The sequence below is a fragment of the Anarrhichthys ocellatus genome, unplaced genomic scaffold (assembly GCF_004355925.1).
Source record: "Anarrhichthys ocellatus isolate YVR2014 unplaced genomic scaffold, GSC_Weel_1.0 scaffold32, whole genome shotgun sequence".
Lineage (NCBI taxonomy): Eukaryota > Metazoa > Chordata > Actinopteri > Perciformes > Anarhichadidae > Anarrhichthys > Anarrhichthys ocellatus.
In genome coordinates, this window is record NW_022280062.1 from 1,541,792 (window position 1) to 1,558,947 (window position 17,156).

At 41.8% G+C, this 17,156-nt stretch overlaps 1 protein-coding gene across 3 annotated transcripts; it reads left to right on the forward strand.

Moving 5' to 3' along the window:
• Nucleotides 1–1,545: 1,545 nt before the first annotated feature.
• gata6 (GATA binding protein 6) lies at nt 1,546–7,866 on the forward strand. Of its 3 annotated transcripts, none has more exons than XM_031864890.1 (7): nt 1,546–1,723; nt 2,397–3,304; nt 3,795–3,967; nt 4,751–4,876; nt 4,971–5,058; nt 5,223–5,263; nt 5,680–7,866. In XM_031864890.1, exons 2-7 carry the CDS (start codon nt 2,455–2,457, stop codon nt 5,833–5,835), a joined length of 1,434 nt encoding a protein of 477 aa, XP_031720750.1. In that variant the 5' UTR covers nt 1,546–1,723; nt 2,397–2,454; the 3' UTR covers nt 5,836–7,866. The 3 variants fall into 3 exon arrangements, with proteins under 3 accessions (XP_031720750.1, XP_031720747.1, XP_031720748.1); XM_031864887.1 differs by having other exon boundaries at nt 1,548–1,723; nt 5,166–5,263; XM_031864888.1 differs by lacking the exon at nt 1,546–1,723 and adding an exon at nt 1,745–2,271 and having other exon boundaries at nt 5,166–5,263.
• Nucleotides 7,867–17,156: the final 9,290 nt, after the last annotated feature.

Consider the following 17,156-nt stretch of genomic DNA (forward strand, 5'->3'; position numbering starts at 1 on the left):
GGCCCTTTAAAAGCAGCAGTATTCATATTAGAAAAAGGTCTCCCTGCAGCCTCCAGTTGGGTAGTATTTGTAGTATTAGTAGATCAGCTCAGTCGTCAGTCCTCAGCTCACCTCCCATCCAGACTAAATGTAAACAGACACAACGACTTGCTGAATGGCTGTGAGTGTGATGAACCGGGGAACTGTTTGTGAACCTCTGTGATGAACACGCACGAGGACGAGCTGTAAATGAGTGAATGATTCGATTGACACCTCGCTACTTCTGATCACTTCACTCACCGACATGTATATTCCGGCTGAACGAATCATCGCGGCTCAAAGCGGGAGCGGAGGAGTGCGGAGAGTTTGTGCTGCTGCTGCACAGCTCGAGCCACTTCATCCTGAATGAAAGCGTCTGACTTAAATAAACTAATTAGGAGGGAGATGTATTGATCACGGAGGTGAACATACAGAATAAACAACGAGGAAGACGTTAGCCCGAATCGAGACTTTTAGCTTGAATGAAGATCAGAATTAAAAACACGTGTAGGATAAATAAACCTACATTTCAGTTGTCACATTACTCCTAAATAAAATACATTGTATTAATTAATGACGTATGGCAATTGTGAATTTAGTCAGCAGTTATAAGTGCATCTTAAACACAATTTGAATAGATGTAATAATCATCCAATGGTGGAAGACGTATTTAAATATTTTACTAACGTAAAAGCAGCAAAAAGAACAGCGTAAACAAATCTGTCTTCAGAAGGAATACAGAGGTATTATGATATTATGTGTTATGCAGACAACCCTGGGATTGATATGTTGTTTTATATTATTTCTTAAATAATTGTGATTGAATTGTTAATGGTTCATTAACGAGGAAGTAGCATTTTACTGTGACAGTTGGTCGATCTGGAGCTAATTTTAATTCCATGCTATGCTGTTGGGTAGTTTCATTGTGGGATAATTTGTTCTATTTTATCAACCGACCGATTGTTATGTATAAATCACAAAGCTTTCACATAAATACAGTGCAGTAAATAGTACAATATTCCCCTCTGAAATTGAGTGAAGTAGAAGTATAGAGTTGAAACTCGAGACACTCAAGTAAAAATGGAAAGAAAATGATTAAATGTATTAAATTAAATGTTACGTTTCACCGTTTTAATCGGCAGAACGTTTTGAATATATTTCAGGAACGTATTTAAACCAACGCTTAAAAAAGAAAAGAAAAGCAGCAGCATAACGATATACTGGAAAATGAAATAAATCAGACTTTAGACCGGTGTTGATCAAATACATTTAATTACATTAAGAAGCAAAACAAATAAGAACGGGTGGAGCTCCATCTCTGTCCAAAACATAGTTGTTGGAAACTGAAACGTGAATGCAAATTATTATATTTCAGACATGATCAAGTCGCTTTTTCTCTCTCCCTCTCTCTCTCTCTCTCTCTCTCTCTCTCTCTCTCTCTCTCTCTCTCTCTGTTTCTCCCCCCCCCCTCTCTCTCTCTGTTTCTCCGTGTGATTGATTGGAGGAGTTTAAAGGCTGGCACCCCCATCGTGTCTCCAGCCGCTCACACTCCTCATGATTGGTCCGCCTCCTGCAGCCGCAGCCACCAGAAGCGCCTCCTCTCATAAACCTCGTCAGACCACGAGAACGTTTCCCATTACTTCCAGGAGAAGCAGCGGCTCGCTATTAGGAACTTTGCGTGCGACCTATGGCACATAACTAGCAGGTATGTGGTGGAAAGCGACTAATGTCTCCTCTCCTTCTTCTTCTCCTTCTCTCTCTCACCGTCTTTTCTCCGTCATGCCAAACTAAACATCTGGCGGTGAGCGCCGCAGGACCTCAACCATCATTTCGGGGTATTGTTTTATCGCTCCAGCCTGCCTCTCGGCCTCTTATCTGTTTCGGGTCTTATCAAACGGTTATCTCTTTTGCTGTGAAGACATATTGCGTTTTGTTTCCTATCTGTTATGGGTATGTGTGTGTACTTGCGTTACGTGTGTGTGTGTGTGTGTGTGTGTGTGTGTGTGTGTGTGTGTGTGTTTGTGTGTGGGGGAGGACAGAGATTTGACATGGACGGGTCCAGCAGTGCCTCTTAAGAGCGCTTGATGGGAGTATGGAAGTCACTGCGCGCATTGGATGTGTTTTATTGGAGTTATAGATGATACGGAGCCAGACATGCCGTAGAATGAATAGTCAGATCCATAGTTAGTTTTTTTTTTAATTGACAGAATTTAGGCTGCTCTTTTAAAGATGAAAGCGAGTTGTGCAACAGAGGTAGATTTATCCAGATGTTTTGGGAACACATTTAAAATGCAGTTGTGCATTACGAGTAAAGCTTATTTTCTCCTGATTTACAATCCTAACGGTTCCAACTCTTCTTTTTTTATTATTTGTTACAGGGTAGACTACTCCCTCACGATTTTTGTTAACACTACGGTGTATGGAAAGGGCTCCTGGATGGACCTGGGCGAAAACAGCTGGTCCATGGTCAAGCGAGAAGTATCCAGCAGCCCAGGCTCGCCGGCTGAGCATACCTACCTGTCCGGTGACAGCAGGAGGGACGGTCCCACCTCGGATGAGCTGAGGACTCCTCCGATCGACCTTGACGCGCTGGGGCACCGCCGCTCCGACGGCAGGTCACTACACTCCTACGTTCACTTCGGACACCATAGCAACACCCTGACCCATGCCGAGGACATCCCGCTGTTTACGGATTTAGACCAGGGCGGCAAACTCGTCCTCACGAGCGGAGCGCACAAGGCGAGCTTGCTGGTGGACCCGACCGACATGTACCAAACACTGGCCATCGCCGCAGCCCAGAGCCAGACTGGATATGATTCCTCCTCTGGTGGTTATATGCACTCCAACCCCAACTCCCCCGTGTATGTCCCCAGCTCGCGGGTGGGCCCCATGATACCCAGCCTCTCGTATCTGCAGGCCAGCGGCTCTGTGCAGCCCAGCCACGCCGTCTCCAGCCACTCGGTCTGGTCGCAGTCCGCCCCGGAGAGCCCATCATACAGCACCGGGAGCCCGCACACCTCTAGTCGGTTCCACTACCCTCCAAGCCCGCCCATGAATAACGGGACGCCTAGGGACAGCGGCTACAGCAACACGCTGAACGTGAGCAGCAGAGACCAGTACGGCCTGTCTCGGCCCCTCAGTGGGACCTACGCGAGTCCATACTCTCCATATGTTGCACCGCAGCTGTCCCAGCTGCCCTCGCCTTGGACCGGGGGACCTTTTGATAACACGATGCTGCACACCTTGCAGAGCAGAGGCGCGCCCTTGATTCGAGGACCAAACGGAGGTAAGAAAAAGAGAATGCAAAGTAGAAAAGGACATGATGGAATAATTGTCATTCTCACAGTTATAATGATAATGAGTAAATTCCTTTAATCAGGCATGCAAATGCTGATGCGTCTTTCGGTAGGGCATTGAAATTACAGTTCGCACTGAACCTGATCTCCCTGCGGAGGCCAGAGCTTAAAAATATCAAAAAGAATTAACCCACCCAAACTATATTTGATAAAGTAACTACCACCATGTTTAAAATTGGGCCTCATTTGGTCTGAAAGTGCGCACGTGTGTAAGTCCTGCAATTAAGAACAAAAGTAGGCCAAAATATGTGTAACTATGGAATATTCTAAAGGTTTTAAAAAGTTTAAATGAAAAGGCATGGATCAGATTAGTTTCCCCCTCCATAGCGAAGTCCAAGATAACAAAGTTCCTCGTGAAAAGTACAACCTGTTGGCATGTTTTTAAAGTTTTGCGTTACTGACTAAAGTCTTTCTTTTTAGTTTCAGATATCCTCGACGACATGGGGGAGAGCAGAGAGTGCGTGAACTGCGGCTCCATCTCCACGCCTCTCTGGAGGCGCGACGGCACGGGCCACTTTCTCTGCAACGCCTGCGGCCTCTACAGCAAAATGAATGGGCTGAGCCGGCCATTAATTAAACCACAGAAACGGACGGTAAGCAGGGGGACACTTCACCCGCTCAGCTTCCTCCCTAATCGTTTCAAACAACGACAGGAGGTTATCGCCGATGATATCCATAGTGTCTAGATGAGAAAATATTTTTGTGATTTATCAAGCTAGGTCAGGGGTTTTCACCGAATCATTTTGGTATCATCGTATCTGTCACGGATAATGTAAAATACATGTGTTTTTTGTGCAAATGTATAACACATTACCTAAATATAAATGTATCAGCCAGCAATCACATAAATTAAGTTGATGCGAGTTTGGAAGATTTGCTCTTGAAGAGGTCTATTAGTAAATGTCCCATCATTTAGTTTAACTGAAGGCATAGACTTAATTAGATTAAAACCACATATACATGGAGATATTTGTTAACATAATTAATCAGCCATTGAATCTGTCATCCTATTCAGTGTCTTTGTTTGGGTAATCACATCTTAATGAGTGACAATCAGGGCAGATCTTTTCCTGGTGCCATTGCGCGCATTACGCACAGTTTTTACATGGAATCTGAAGTCAAGTATAGACGCCTTGAAAATAAACACCCTGTTAAAAGCCGTGCGTAAATGACAGTTGAATGGAGATCATAATAGGACGCGTATTATTGTTAGGAAATAGGGCGTGAATGGTCGAAGTGTAATTAAATTAGTGGAGAGTGGCTTTCACTTTAAATGCATTTTATTTAACTGTGACAGACAAAGACTCCACCATCATCTCTGTTCCAGTTATGTATTGATTATAATCATTAATTCAACGTTACGTTTTTGTCACCAGTCGACCTCCAGAAGAATCGGCCTGTCCTGCGCTAATTGTCAAACCAGCACGACCACTTTGTGGCGCAGAAACGCGGAGGGAGAGCCCGTGTGTAACGCGTGTGGGCTCTACACAAAACTGCACGGGGTGAGTTAAGATGTTATGTCACATTTCTTCAAAGCTTATACCCACATCATAAATCAAAATTATAATTGGTCTCTATAAATTATCAAATCTGCAGGTTCCTCGGCCGCTCGCCATGAAGAAAGAGGGAATCCAGACAAGAAAAAGAAAACCGAAGACCTTGAATAAGACGAAGGGATCCTCTGGTGAGTCACTGCTAATTATTAGTCATATTCTTGTGGATAATTATCATCAAAAAGTTGTTTTTTTATAATATGATCTCAACAATATATTTTATATATATATTTTTTAGGAAATAACAACTCTGTCTCTATGACTCCCACATCCACATCTTCTTCTAATTCTGAAGATTGCTCGAAAACCAGCTCTCCCACGGGACAGGTGTCAGGGGTAAGACTTATTATTATTGATATTATTTTATTTATTTTTAGATTAAAATGTATTTTTGCCAAATTTCAATTAAAAGAATGAAATATATTATATGTGGAGTTTGTTATTTAGTAAACCTGAAATAAATATTTTATTAAAACATACCATTTTTACAGTTCTTTTTTATTTCAAACCTTTTCCTTGATGGATCCCCAGAGTTGAATATTTCGTAGTGCACAAACTGAAAGTTTTGTAGCATTTGTCACCATTCAGTGAGATGAGCTTCATGTTGCTGAAGAGCCGGTGCTTTTGGGGCATCTCAGTCCAAAAGCCAAACACCAAGCACATTCCAGAGACAACTGCTTTTTCTATTCAATAAATGTCTGCTTTGATAATTCAACTAGGCTAATAATGCAATATTTGCTTTGGTGTTGCAGGTCAGTTCGTCTGTGCTGTCCAGCTCAGGGGAGGGAACCGGCTCAGCGGTGAAGTACCCGGGACAGGATGGCCTGTACACCAGCGTGGGTCTGTCCCAGCCATCAGATGTAGCTTCAGTGAGGGTTGAACCCTGGTGCCCCATGGCCTTAGCTTGAACATCTAAATCTTTGGAAGGACGGCAATCCGTGGCCCCTCTGTCTGGATGCTATGTAGTGTGGAAGTATTCAGTGGGCAATGTTTGTTTCCTTCCTCGCAGCTGATGCGAGAAGAGTCGGACAGGGTGGAAAGGAGGGTGAGGCGACCTTCAGTCACACTGCAAGCTTGAACCGAGCGTGGAATAGCTGGGATTGGTTTCCAGATTGGTGTGGGGGATCTTGTTGCCTTAAAAAACAACAAAGGGGATCGCCAGGCCAGATGATCAATCAGGTGGCTGGCTTTGGATGGTGCCTGGACCCGCCATGCAGTCGATATCTCATCCCATCCACCATGGCACAGAACCAGATCTCCTTTCTTAAAATAAAGCCATCATGTACATAATGGATTTCCTCTCCGAAGAAAAAGCTGTTGATTGGATACCACTGCTTCATAAAGCTCTATATTCTATAAGGACATTTAGATTTTTGTTTTTGTTTTCTTTCCACAACTGGAATCATGCCACAAGTGCCAAGACAACTTTTATGAATCAAAAGTGAAACGTATTTATAAATCTTCCATTGTTGAAAACATGGCTATGATTGTTAATAAAGATATCAATATAGAGTAGAAGTTAAACCATTCTGATGTCTAGTTTTTGGGTTGTTTTTAATACAGTAGTGTTGAATCTGCACATTTTCCGCTGAAAGCTCTTACTGTATTTGACTGAAACTAGTTTGGTTTAAACAGGGTATAAATGACTGCGTCATCTAATGGTTTTGTTTAATTATTTACTGAAATAATGCAAATAATCAACTCTTTCAGACCATTTATTTTTATTCTGAAATGTCAGCTGTTAGCATTAAGGTACTACAAAAACTCTTTGGATGCCTTGTTTGAACAAAGCACACCCAGAATAGCTTTGGGCCCACTGACCTTTATGTTACAAGACATAAACTGCAGAAGAAGACTGTTGACTACCTGACTCACTGTAAAATGTGTACTTTTCACAATGCAAGCATGTACAACTGCGTCATTTTACACCAAAATTAGACAGAAAGCAGAAAGTGAGGTCACCTCTGTAAAAACACATGTTATTGTGATGACTTTGACTAATCACTGTGAGGATTAAAGGGAGTGTAACGTGGCCGTGGTAGTTTAACATAATGAGGTGTTAATTGAAAAAGGGAATAATAGAATCAAGCAAGTTATATATAACGATGCGATGTTTTCATCAGGAGGCACATTCGATTCTGTGGCACAGATTTTGAATTCACAGCTGCACGGGTGGAAAGCAAAATGAAAATTGAAGTGGTTATGTTTGAATTTCCACACTGTTTTTCTCCATGTCCTCTAGCAGTGGTGTGGGCGGAGACTCCAAAAATCATTTTAGGCCAAAACACAATCATTGGGCCATTTAAACCTGAAGGCAGTCTGACCAGTTACATGTGAAACTTGGCATAAAGAGGGTTATTTCTTATCTTTTTTCTTTCACAACTTGCTTCATCCAAAAAGGGCATGCCATTCATTCTTCTGGACTTATTTATTTTTTTGGAAATATGTTTATTTTCGCTTCATTTTCTTTTGCTGTTGTTTCATTTTTTTATTTTTACAAGAAATTCTTTTATTTAAATTTCAGTCCAATAAATTGTTCTGGTAATGCAAATGACTTTACAGCTACCCTGTGTTTTACAGAAAAACAATCAGTATTTTTTGAAGATGTGGAAAGAACCCCATTCTTGCATGATATTAATATTACTCAGGCATACTTGTGTGAGAGGCAGTCACAGCCATGTTCTAACTCCCCATTTCTCGCTGGCGGAACACAAACTGGCTTTACATTCTCAGATGTTTCCATGATTGGGAAGGGAAATCAAGACTGGCCAATGCAAGGCAAGGATATCTATGGAGATATAGTATATGGGGAAATAAATGTTTTTAAAAATTGCATCTCAAACCAAAAATGATTCTTGCAGATTTTGATTTCCAGCTTTTTCTGGGTGGTTTGCTTCTACATTCTGCTCATGTTTCATTAAAGCAAGCCTTTATTCTTCCTGACAGCTTTTTTACTTAAGAGTTTTTTTCTTTTCTACCAGCCCCCGAAGGCTCAAAGCACAATCCACTTTCCTGTGTCCTCTTGAACCAGCAGCTCAAAGTACCTGTCACAATGTTTACTGTACTTAAGCGAATATGGCCTGTGAGTAATACCACATGAAAAGATTTTAGAGATGGTTAGGATTTATGTCTGGTCTTAGCGTTATCTGTCTGCTCTTTGACATATTGATTTAGCTGAGTTTATTGAGTGTGGAGGAATGTGCTACAGAGCAACAACAGCCACATCCACAGTTTAAAGATGAACATTGTAATTGCACCTATTTTTTTTTTTTTTTTTTGCAAAAGATCGAACTTTTTTGACATTTTATTAGAATCATACAGCCACTACCATTAGTTTTAGGCAAAGATCATCCATTTTTATTTTTCAATGCTAGTGTTAATAGTGTCGAGTTTGGCTGTAAATGGCAAATGGAAAAGTTTGACATGTGTTCACTGGCTGCTGGGTGTTATATGAAAAACAATTTGTGCACCGAGACCACCAGGCATTAAGTCCTTGAGCTTCCACGCAGATGAATTACAAAACCACCTTCAGATATGTAAATGCAAACTAGTGTTGAACTCAAAACACGAGCAAATATTTATAGGTTTCTGAATTTACGAGGTGGCCCTACCTTGGCACTGTCTGACTGGTATCCATGGTGCTGCAAGGGAGGAAATATAAACACAACAGCGCAGAAATACTCCCTGCATTCTCATGTGGATGGATGTTCGCATGAGCTGAGGGTCACATCAACCACCACGTTCACACAGGCTGATGCACACGGCAAGCTTGCAGTTATTATCTGTAAAGTGATGTTTGTCACAGAGTTGCAGCTTCGGGACAGAGCGGGAGTGATACGTGATCAAAAGCTGGAAAGAGGGGAGAGAAGAGAGGTAGACAGACAAAGAGGGAAAATGCAGAGATCTTGATGGCTGCACAGGGTTGAAAGTCCTCCCAAAGTAAACAGAACAAGCTAATCCAGCAGCAGCACCAAAACTGCAGGCCCCAGGGCTGTTTGGCCACGGGGCAACAGCACAGTATGGCCCAGTGGCTCCCTCAGGAGATGCCCACTGATCTTTCCATGTTGCCTTTCAAAGGAGAGCACCGCTGGCCCTGCCTCCGGAAGAGATGGGATCTCTGACTCAGCCCTTTTGGGTTTCCTCGACAGACACGGGGGCACATTCTGGGAGAAACAACACTTAAACAACACGATAACCGTGCAGCTCGTGGAGTCTTTTCAGATTTGGAGTGCCATCAAAAGATCTCGAATGGAAAGTGAGTTTGTGTATCTGAATTATTTATTGTTCTGGATTATTCTGTGATTTATTTGCCTTGTCAGATTCATAGAAAGCCAAACTGTACTTCCAAAGCTATGTGCACACAGCATTTTGCCTTCTCAGTTTGCAAACATATCCACGACAGAAAGAATAAACGCCCCTTCTCCAACCCTGTCATAAATATATCTCACACAGCCTTACTCACAGGAAGTGTGTTGCACAAAGGGGAGGTTCAGTGCAAAGCAATGATGAGAAACTCAACTCAAAATAACAAAACAGCAGATAAAAGCGAAATGCCAGCAAAGTGTTTGGTTCCTCACAGAGTGGATAGTACGTCACTATGTATAGTCAATGTTATTTATTACAGAAACAGTGGGAGTGTGTTCAGGGAAGGTTGGGCGTTGGAAGGAATGACACTTCTGGTGGAGAAGAGTGACGCGTATTACGTGTGTGTGTGTTGTAAGGAATGCAGGAAGTTGTAATAGGAATAGGGCCTGATGGCATTAAAGGCTGAAAGTGGAGGAAAAGACAAATGGAAAATGTTTTCTTAAGATTAAAAAGGAAAAGTTCCTTGACAACCTACGATACTTTAACCTAAAAGAGAATCAGAAGCTTTCAGTTACACTGGAATAAACAGTCCAGTTGTTGCTTTAAACTCGTCGTGAGCCACCGTCGGAATTTACGTTGTAGTGGAAACAATGAATTTTATAATGACATTGACAAAGAAACTGTAAGTAAAGTAGATCTGTCACATAATGGTCAATACTCGATCTGTTTAATAAGGTCAGTTATTGGCATCAACAGTACACCGGTGTATTGGACTGGCACATCACTGCAGTTTTCCTTATAGGGATGTTGGGTTGTCATGTGATTTTGGGTATTTCTCTGTATCTCCCACTCCAACAGAAACGACAGCAACAGTACAGCATTAAATATAACAAGGGGCCTTATATTGGTATACGTGGTTAGGATCTTTTAAGAAAGACTGATGTTTGGATGTTATTCCATGCAAAAGACCTCACTGCACCCAATCAACTAAGAAAAACAACACCACAATGATGACAAGGTGAGGAGGGGGTTGAATGTTTGGCCTTGAATTTCACTGTTTTTGTGAGCAAGTGACCTTCCATAGTTTTTTTTTAAACATTTTTCCTTTGGTTGATAGAACATCTGTGGCCGGTATGTCCTCCATCCCTCAGCAATGGAGACTAGATGCTGCAGAGAAATAACACATGCATGTTTATTCGGAAAATAATATTTCTCTACTTGAATATTTTAGCGTCTGGTACGGGACGGGACACACGGTAAATAAAGCTCTACTCCAATATGCAAACTTTCAGGACAAATGAAACGAAGTTGCGGTGGTCACATTTCGTGTTTGTTCAATCTGTTGTTCCTCCTAAAGGTGCAGACTGCTGGGAACTTTGTGCTACGAATGGTGTGCCAAACTGGCACAAACAGCAGGTCATTGTAAAGGAGAGTTGTAGACAGTTTGTTTTTGAATGAGAGCAGTGTGGAAGCATTTCTGTTTGGTGATCAATCATTGACACTATTTTAATTTAAACAAAGGACTACAGAGCAGAACATAGACGTCTCCCTTCTACTTGTAGAAGACATTCAACGGTACGTACATTTGTTGTACTTATGTACAGACATATGTCCCCACAAATTGTAAGTGTTGTGTAATAGTTTTATTCCAAAAGTCTTATATATGACCATTTTTTGGTTCCATGGTGGAATCTACAACATGAGTGTGGAAGAGAAGGTAACAGGTCTAGCAATAGGACCCAGACAAGGGGCAGAGTCTATAAAAAGGTCGGGAAGCTCACCTGGGCCTTTCTTCCTGCACTGAAACTCACCTGAGAGAGAGGCCTGCCTTTGTTTGGTGCTTGATTTTGTAAGCTCCCTTTCAAAAAAACATGTTTAAAATGATGATTTTAATAATACAACTGTAGAACTATGAGATATAATTATTTTAGCTCATAGTATAAAGTTTAATATTTGTTGAATTACTGTTGTTTATACTGAGTGGTAGAGTAGCCATCTTGCATGCGTGCTTCATTGTGTGGTTTGAGCCGCCTCAGCTTGCTGTGAGCAGGTAAGTGTGAGTGTTGTAGAATGTAGAATTGGTGTGTGTCCAGTGGTGGATTATTCATAATTTGGTCCATAATTTGTTATAATTTATTCTTTTCATGCATAACGCTACACTAACCTCCCTGATAATGCAGTCCAGCCACACATTGTTTGATTTCTTTGTTTGTTTTTTGATTTATGTATTAACTGCAATTTACTCCATTCATTTATTACGACCTACACGATCCCTTGCTTCCACCTAGTTGAATGGAGAAAGTCTTTTATTCCATGCATTGTCAATAAAATCTATATTCGGTATAGAATATTTTTTTGTAAACGCAAAGCCATTTTTTTTTTTTCAAGGAACATCTCTGTGAGTCTCTAAAGGAAACTTAATTTAATTACCAAGCCCTCTGCCTAAAGGGGTCTGGGCTTTGAAACTCAGCCAATAAATCATAAATAAATCGTGTAAGTATTTTCTGCTGCCGCAGTCCAAAGAGTACGCGGAGATTCTTGGGAGTTCAATGCAAGGTTACAGCTATCTCTCCTCTCCTACTAGCCCAACAGTCAGCCTTGTGTCCAAGGCGTTTTGAATTAGGTTCAGCGCTCTCGTGCATGGGAACCCGAGCTCGCCGCCAAATGCAATACTTCCCGGAGTATTTCTGTCAGAGCCCCGGCCCTTTAAAAACAAAACAGCGAAATCACAGCAGGGCTGTTTTAATCAATTAAACGTATGTCAACAAGCAACATGCTAATCATTATGTCGACGGGGAGAGCAAATTCTCTCCTGGTGATGTATGATCAGAAGTCAATCATGATTGTGAGAGGACACAACTAAGCTCAGTTTTAAGATGAGAAATATGTTGATTACATTTTGTATAGGCAAACTGTGTTGTCAGGTGTCAGGTGTGTTATCTGTGTTGTCAGGTGTGTCGTAAAATGGACAAAACAATAAGGGGAGTCAGAGACAGGATTTTCTTTTCTCCCATGCTCCATGATGTACGTTGTGTGTCTGTGTTTGTGTGTCTGTGTTTGACTTGGACGAAGAGGTGCGGGGGAAACGGTGCCTTCCTGACTGGTATCAGACATTCAGCTCAGAGTCTCCGGTCTTAGGGAATCTGCATGGAGTCATCGCTTTAGTCATTTGGGTCAACTGAGAGCTAAGAAGTTTGGTGGGATTTTACCGGCCCTCCCTCCGACCCAGACTGCAACACAGCATCTCAGACTTTAGGACTTTAGAACGAGGTATGCTTGTGTAAACACCATTTGGCTCAGGGACGACTTGAAATGTAATATATTTTCATCTCGAGCTCAAGATAGCAGCACAGCCACACAGTTAAGACGGGGGATGAATTGCAGGATGCAGCAGCTTGACAGAAGAGCCCAGTGAGGCTCCTGTCTTGCCTGCTGATTGGACGTCTCTCCACTGAGACCTCTTATGAACACTCCTGATAACCAAATGAGCATCTAAAATAAATAACAGACTGACGCATGGCAGGCTCCCAAACAGAAGAGACAGCTGCTCATTAAAATCTCACCAGTCATTGTAGTCAGGTTTTATTAACCATATATTTCACTTTTAACATATTTACAACAATACAACAATAATCATATTCATTTTAGAGTTAAAATGCAAAGCCAACATCTTACAGAACTATCCCAAAATTGGCATTCGTAGCCTCAGCCGTCTCTGCACTGTACTCACCAAAGTAGTTGCTGACATCTTCAAATGTAGGTAGGTTGATTTTCCATTGATTAACTTCTAACAGTAGAAAGGCCACTGAAAACCACCTTTGCATGCTTTCATGTTGTTGTTTTTTACAGACGTTTTCTGCAGGTGGCATATCTCCGTGACGAGTCTCCCGAAGGGGTTACAAGTTCACACTCATGGTTTTCCTGTGCAATGAGGGATGATGAGCGACACTACAGCTACCAGCTCACTTTTACCAGTTTATTATCTTTACCTCATACAAGCTTGTTTTCACCCTGTGCGATTGTCTGACTGCTCGTGGTTGTTGCCCCTTTGGACCGACTTTTAAAAATGTGGCTGCGTTCCAAGATGTCAGCAAATACGTTTAACTGATGGCCGGAGCTACAAGAAAAAAACCCAAGTAATAATAATGTGTAGTTTTCCTTTTAAAAACATCCCCGGTAGCATGTATGAAGTCTTATGTGAACCCAGTGACTGAGCACAACAACAGAGCTGCTTCCTCATGCTCCCCTGACCAGGCAGACCCTTTGGCTGAGGCGACCAATTAATTATAGACGTGACTTTAAAACTTCCTGTTTTTCCCTCTTTAATTAAACCAATCTTCCCTGCTGCCCTAAAGAGAGGAAATCCCTCAAAATAGTTCCCAATTTCAGCACATTCAATTATTTTGTGCCCAGTACAGATTGCATCGGTCGTGTTAATGTACGGACCAACAATGTTTGATCACAGGGAAATTATCACAGGGAAGTCATTTCTTCCTGCTCCGCCCCCAAATAATGTGGGAATTGTGAGAAGAGTTTGTGCCCAACACTGGCACAGCCCGTGCACAGACTACTAACTACGTGCCCTCAGTTAGGCCCATCCAACATCAATCTCTGCCTGAGACGTTTATTATTACACTCATGCGGTCACTTATTCTGAGACGAGAGGGGAAAAAAAAGAAATTCCCTGATTTATGCCTCCACTGTTACCCTTTCCTGTCCTCATTTATGAAAACAAAATTCCAGTAAATTCCTCCAGTATTAACTCTAAGCAGTTAAGAGGTCAAGCTTTCACTTGCATTGCACAATTCAACTGGCCGACAACAGTCCACGCACAGATATCGTGCCGTTTGCTGCAGCTTCACTGTGCGGCATTGTTATTGCCACGTATGTTGGAGTAAAGGAGTCCCTGACCTTGACAGCGGATGCGTCTCTCTCCCCCCTTTTTTTCAGTTGCACTAAATCCACAGCCAGTGTTCAAGAGCACCAAGTCAACTTGAGGTGTTATCATAAATGCACCACTTTTCTTGAACACCTGCCAGAGTTTTTCAGCGGTGCCCTTTTCAACTCTGAACTGAAGCTCACCTCCAGGCCTCACCCTCACTGTTTTTCACTGGAAAACAGGAAGGAGGAGGAGAAAGTGAAGACGTACGCGGAAGCAAAAAAACAGGGTTGGAGCGTTTTAAAAGGGGGGAATTTATGGTGAGTGTTTCTTTGGAAAAGTCTGGAGTTTGGCCTAATTTAAGAACGGAGCCCAGCGGGAAGTCATTATATTAGTCATATCAGGTGAATTCCATCTATTGTTCTCTGCTGTGGTATCTTTATGCCAGATCAGTGAGGTTGTAGGTGAGTCATTAAAGAGTAATTTATATATCTATATCATGATATACCAATTTTACCCCACTGATTATTAATATGGGCCGAACTATAGTATATTAGTATATCAGTGTTTGGTCTTATCTGCCTATATTTTTGGAGAAAAGCTTCTCTGTGACTCCTTTTCAATTATGGATTTGAGATAGAGGGTGACTGACCATGGAGGTGAATTTCATTTTAAGCTTTTCTCTTAGCATAATTGTTGTGTACAGTATGGTAATGTGCCCTAATAAGTTGTGTACCAGAACACACATACAAATAAATATTATTTGGGATTTTTGGTCCAAACATCTTAAAAAATCAAATAATTTGAATGACATTAAAGACACATTTTATTTAAATTATTCCTTTCATTTTTTTATGCCATGCCATACAAGTGCGAACCCTTAGATCGTGTCCATTCGGTGAGTGGTTTGACAATTTACTTTTGCCCGATTCAAGTTCAAGTCAAGTTCTGAAGCAATGTATAGGAACAGATGGAGCGCCTGATTTGGTGGACTGGCGGTATGACATCATCAAAGAGGAAACCCAAGCAGGCCTTCTAGCTGTCCTGCTGGAGGCCCCCTCAATAAACAGGCTGGTTATCACATCACTAACATTTATTTAACCCTTCTGCAGAAGGTGTTCTGTAGAGGGTGTTCAGGGGAGGGAGCTGCTCCTGACTTTTTTTGGCTGACCCGTTACTAACCTTAACCTAAACACACACACACACACACACACACACACACACAAGCCCATGCAGATTCATACTCGTATCATGTAGAGACACAAAGTTGCTGTCTTCTCTCGGCCACTAAATGTTTTAGACTGCTCTCAAGACAACCCTAACTCCCCACTCCCTTGAACTCCACTACTCTCCGTCTCCCACTTCATCCAGTCCTCCCAAGTTTGGCTGCCTCTGTGAGACTGAGGACTGAAAACGAGAGAGAGAGAGAGAGAGAGAGAGAGAGAGCGAGAGAGAGAGGTCAAGAAAGGATGAAAGGATGAGGGGAATGCTCCTATCCCTGGATTCCTTACTTCCAACTCTGTCTTTTTTTTTTTTTTCCCGGTTACAGTGAGTCAGTGCGCGCAGCTCTCTCCCACACATCTCCACACCCGAGCGCCAGGCTCAGTGTTTTTTTTTTTTAAATTCATTACTTAAAGGAAAGAAATGTAGCCCATACGAAAATAAATACGGCTCTCTTGGATCAGACCATGTGTCAAAGTGCGATAGCTCCTAGGAAAAGACTTGTTGTTTTAACCGGAGGAGGATGGAACTCTCTGGCTCTGCAGAGCGTCTGTCACTCTGCTCTCTGTCTCCGTCACACAGCACAGACCATGCAGCGTGCACTCTTATCGCATGATTTAGACCTAAATACATTACTTTAAAGTGGGTGACACTCGGCGGTGAAACCAGATTCACTGGGTGTCACTCTGAAGTTAATGACCTGAGGCTGTGGGTTTTGGTTTAAGAAGTACTTTTTTAATATTCTTTAGACATACACAACTTTTTTTCGCCAAACAGTGTAGGTCGGGCCATTTTGTCCCAGACTGAAATATCTGAACTACTATTTGATGGATTGACATGGCATGTAGCACGAACATTCATGGTACCCAGAGGATGAATCCTAGTGTCACCCTGACTTTTCCTCTTTTGCTACCATGAGTGTGTGTTTTAGTGAAATGTCTCCACAACTATTTGATAGATAATGAGGAAATCTTGATGGTGCCACCGTCATTTTGTTGTGGTTAAATGACCCGATACTTACTAAACTAATTCAATTATTTGTGTTAAATGCTAAATAGCAAAAGTTAGCATGCTGACATGCATAACTAAGACAGAAAACATGATGAACAATATACCTGGCTGCCAAACATCAGCATGTCGGCATGGCCATGGTGATTATGTTGTTATGCAAGTGTTAGCATTAGCCCAAAGCACTTTGCGTCAAATATAGCCTCACAGAGCCGTTAGCATGGTTGAAGACTATTACACAGCGTTCCAAATCGCGTACTTTTTACTTTTGCTTTTAGTACACACTGCAGCTGCCCTGAAGTACGTACTGTAGCATGCAGTGTGCATTCAATTGGGACAAACTACTTCCTCATAACATTGCAACTTGAACTTTTACCCTCTTGCTCATATATCTGCTGCGCAGAGGATTGTGGGTCAGAATAGCTGGAAGAGCATGCTGGCTTGCATGCTGCAAAATGTGACCAGGATGCTGTAGGACATCCTGGTTTCTTTGGCATACTGTATTTAACAAAAGCATTGTACTTACTACATATATGGTAGGGTTTTGAAACGCAGTTTGTCTTGTAGATGGCACATATTTTGTCTTGGTTACTTCTGCATACATCCATTATTTCAAGCTTTAATTTTAGAGTTAATATTTAGGACATTTGCATATTTAGGGATAGTTGTCGCTAGCATTTGGAAAACTTTATTCTGTATAATACTGTGTTTTCTCAATTACTTGGTGAATATGCAACAACATTGCACTCATTCCTCAATGAACTTAGCATTAAATACAAAACTGACAAAAAGGTATCAAGATAAGTATTTGGGCAA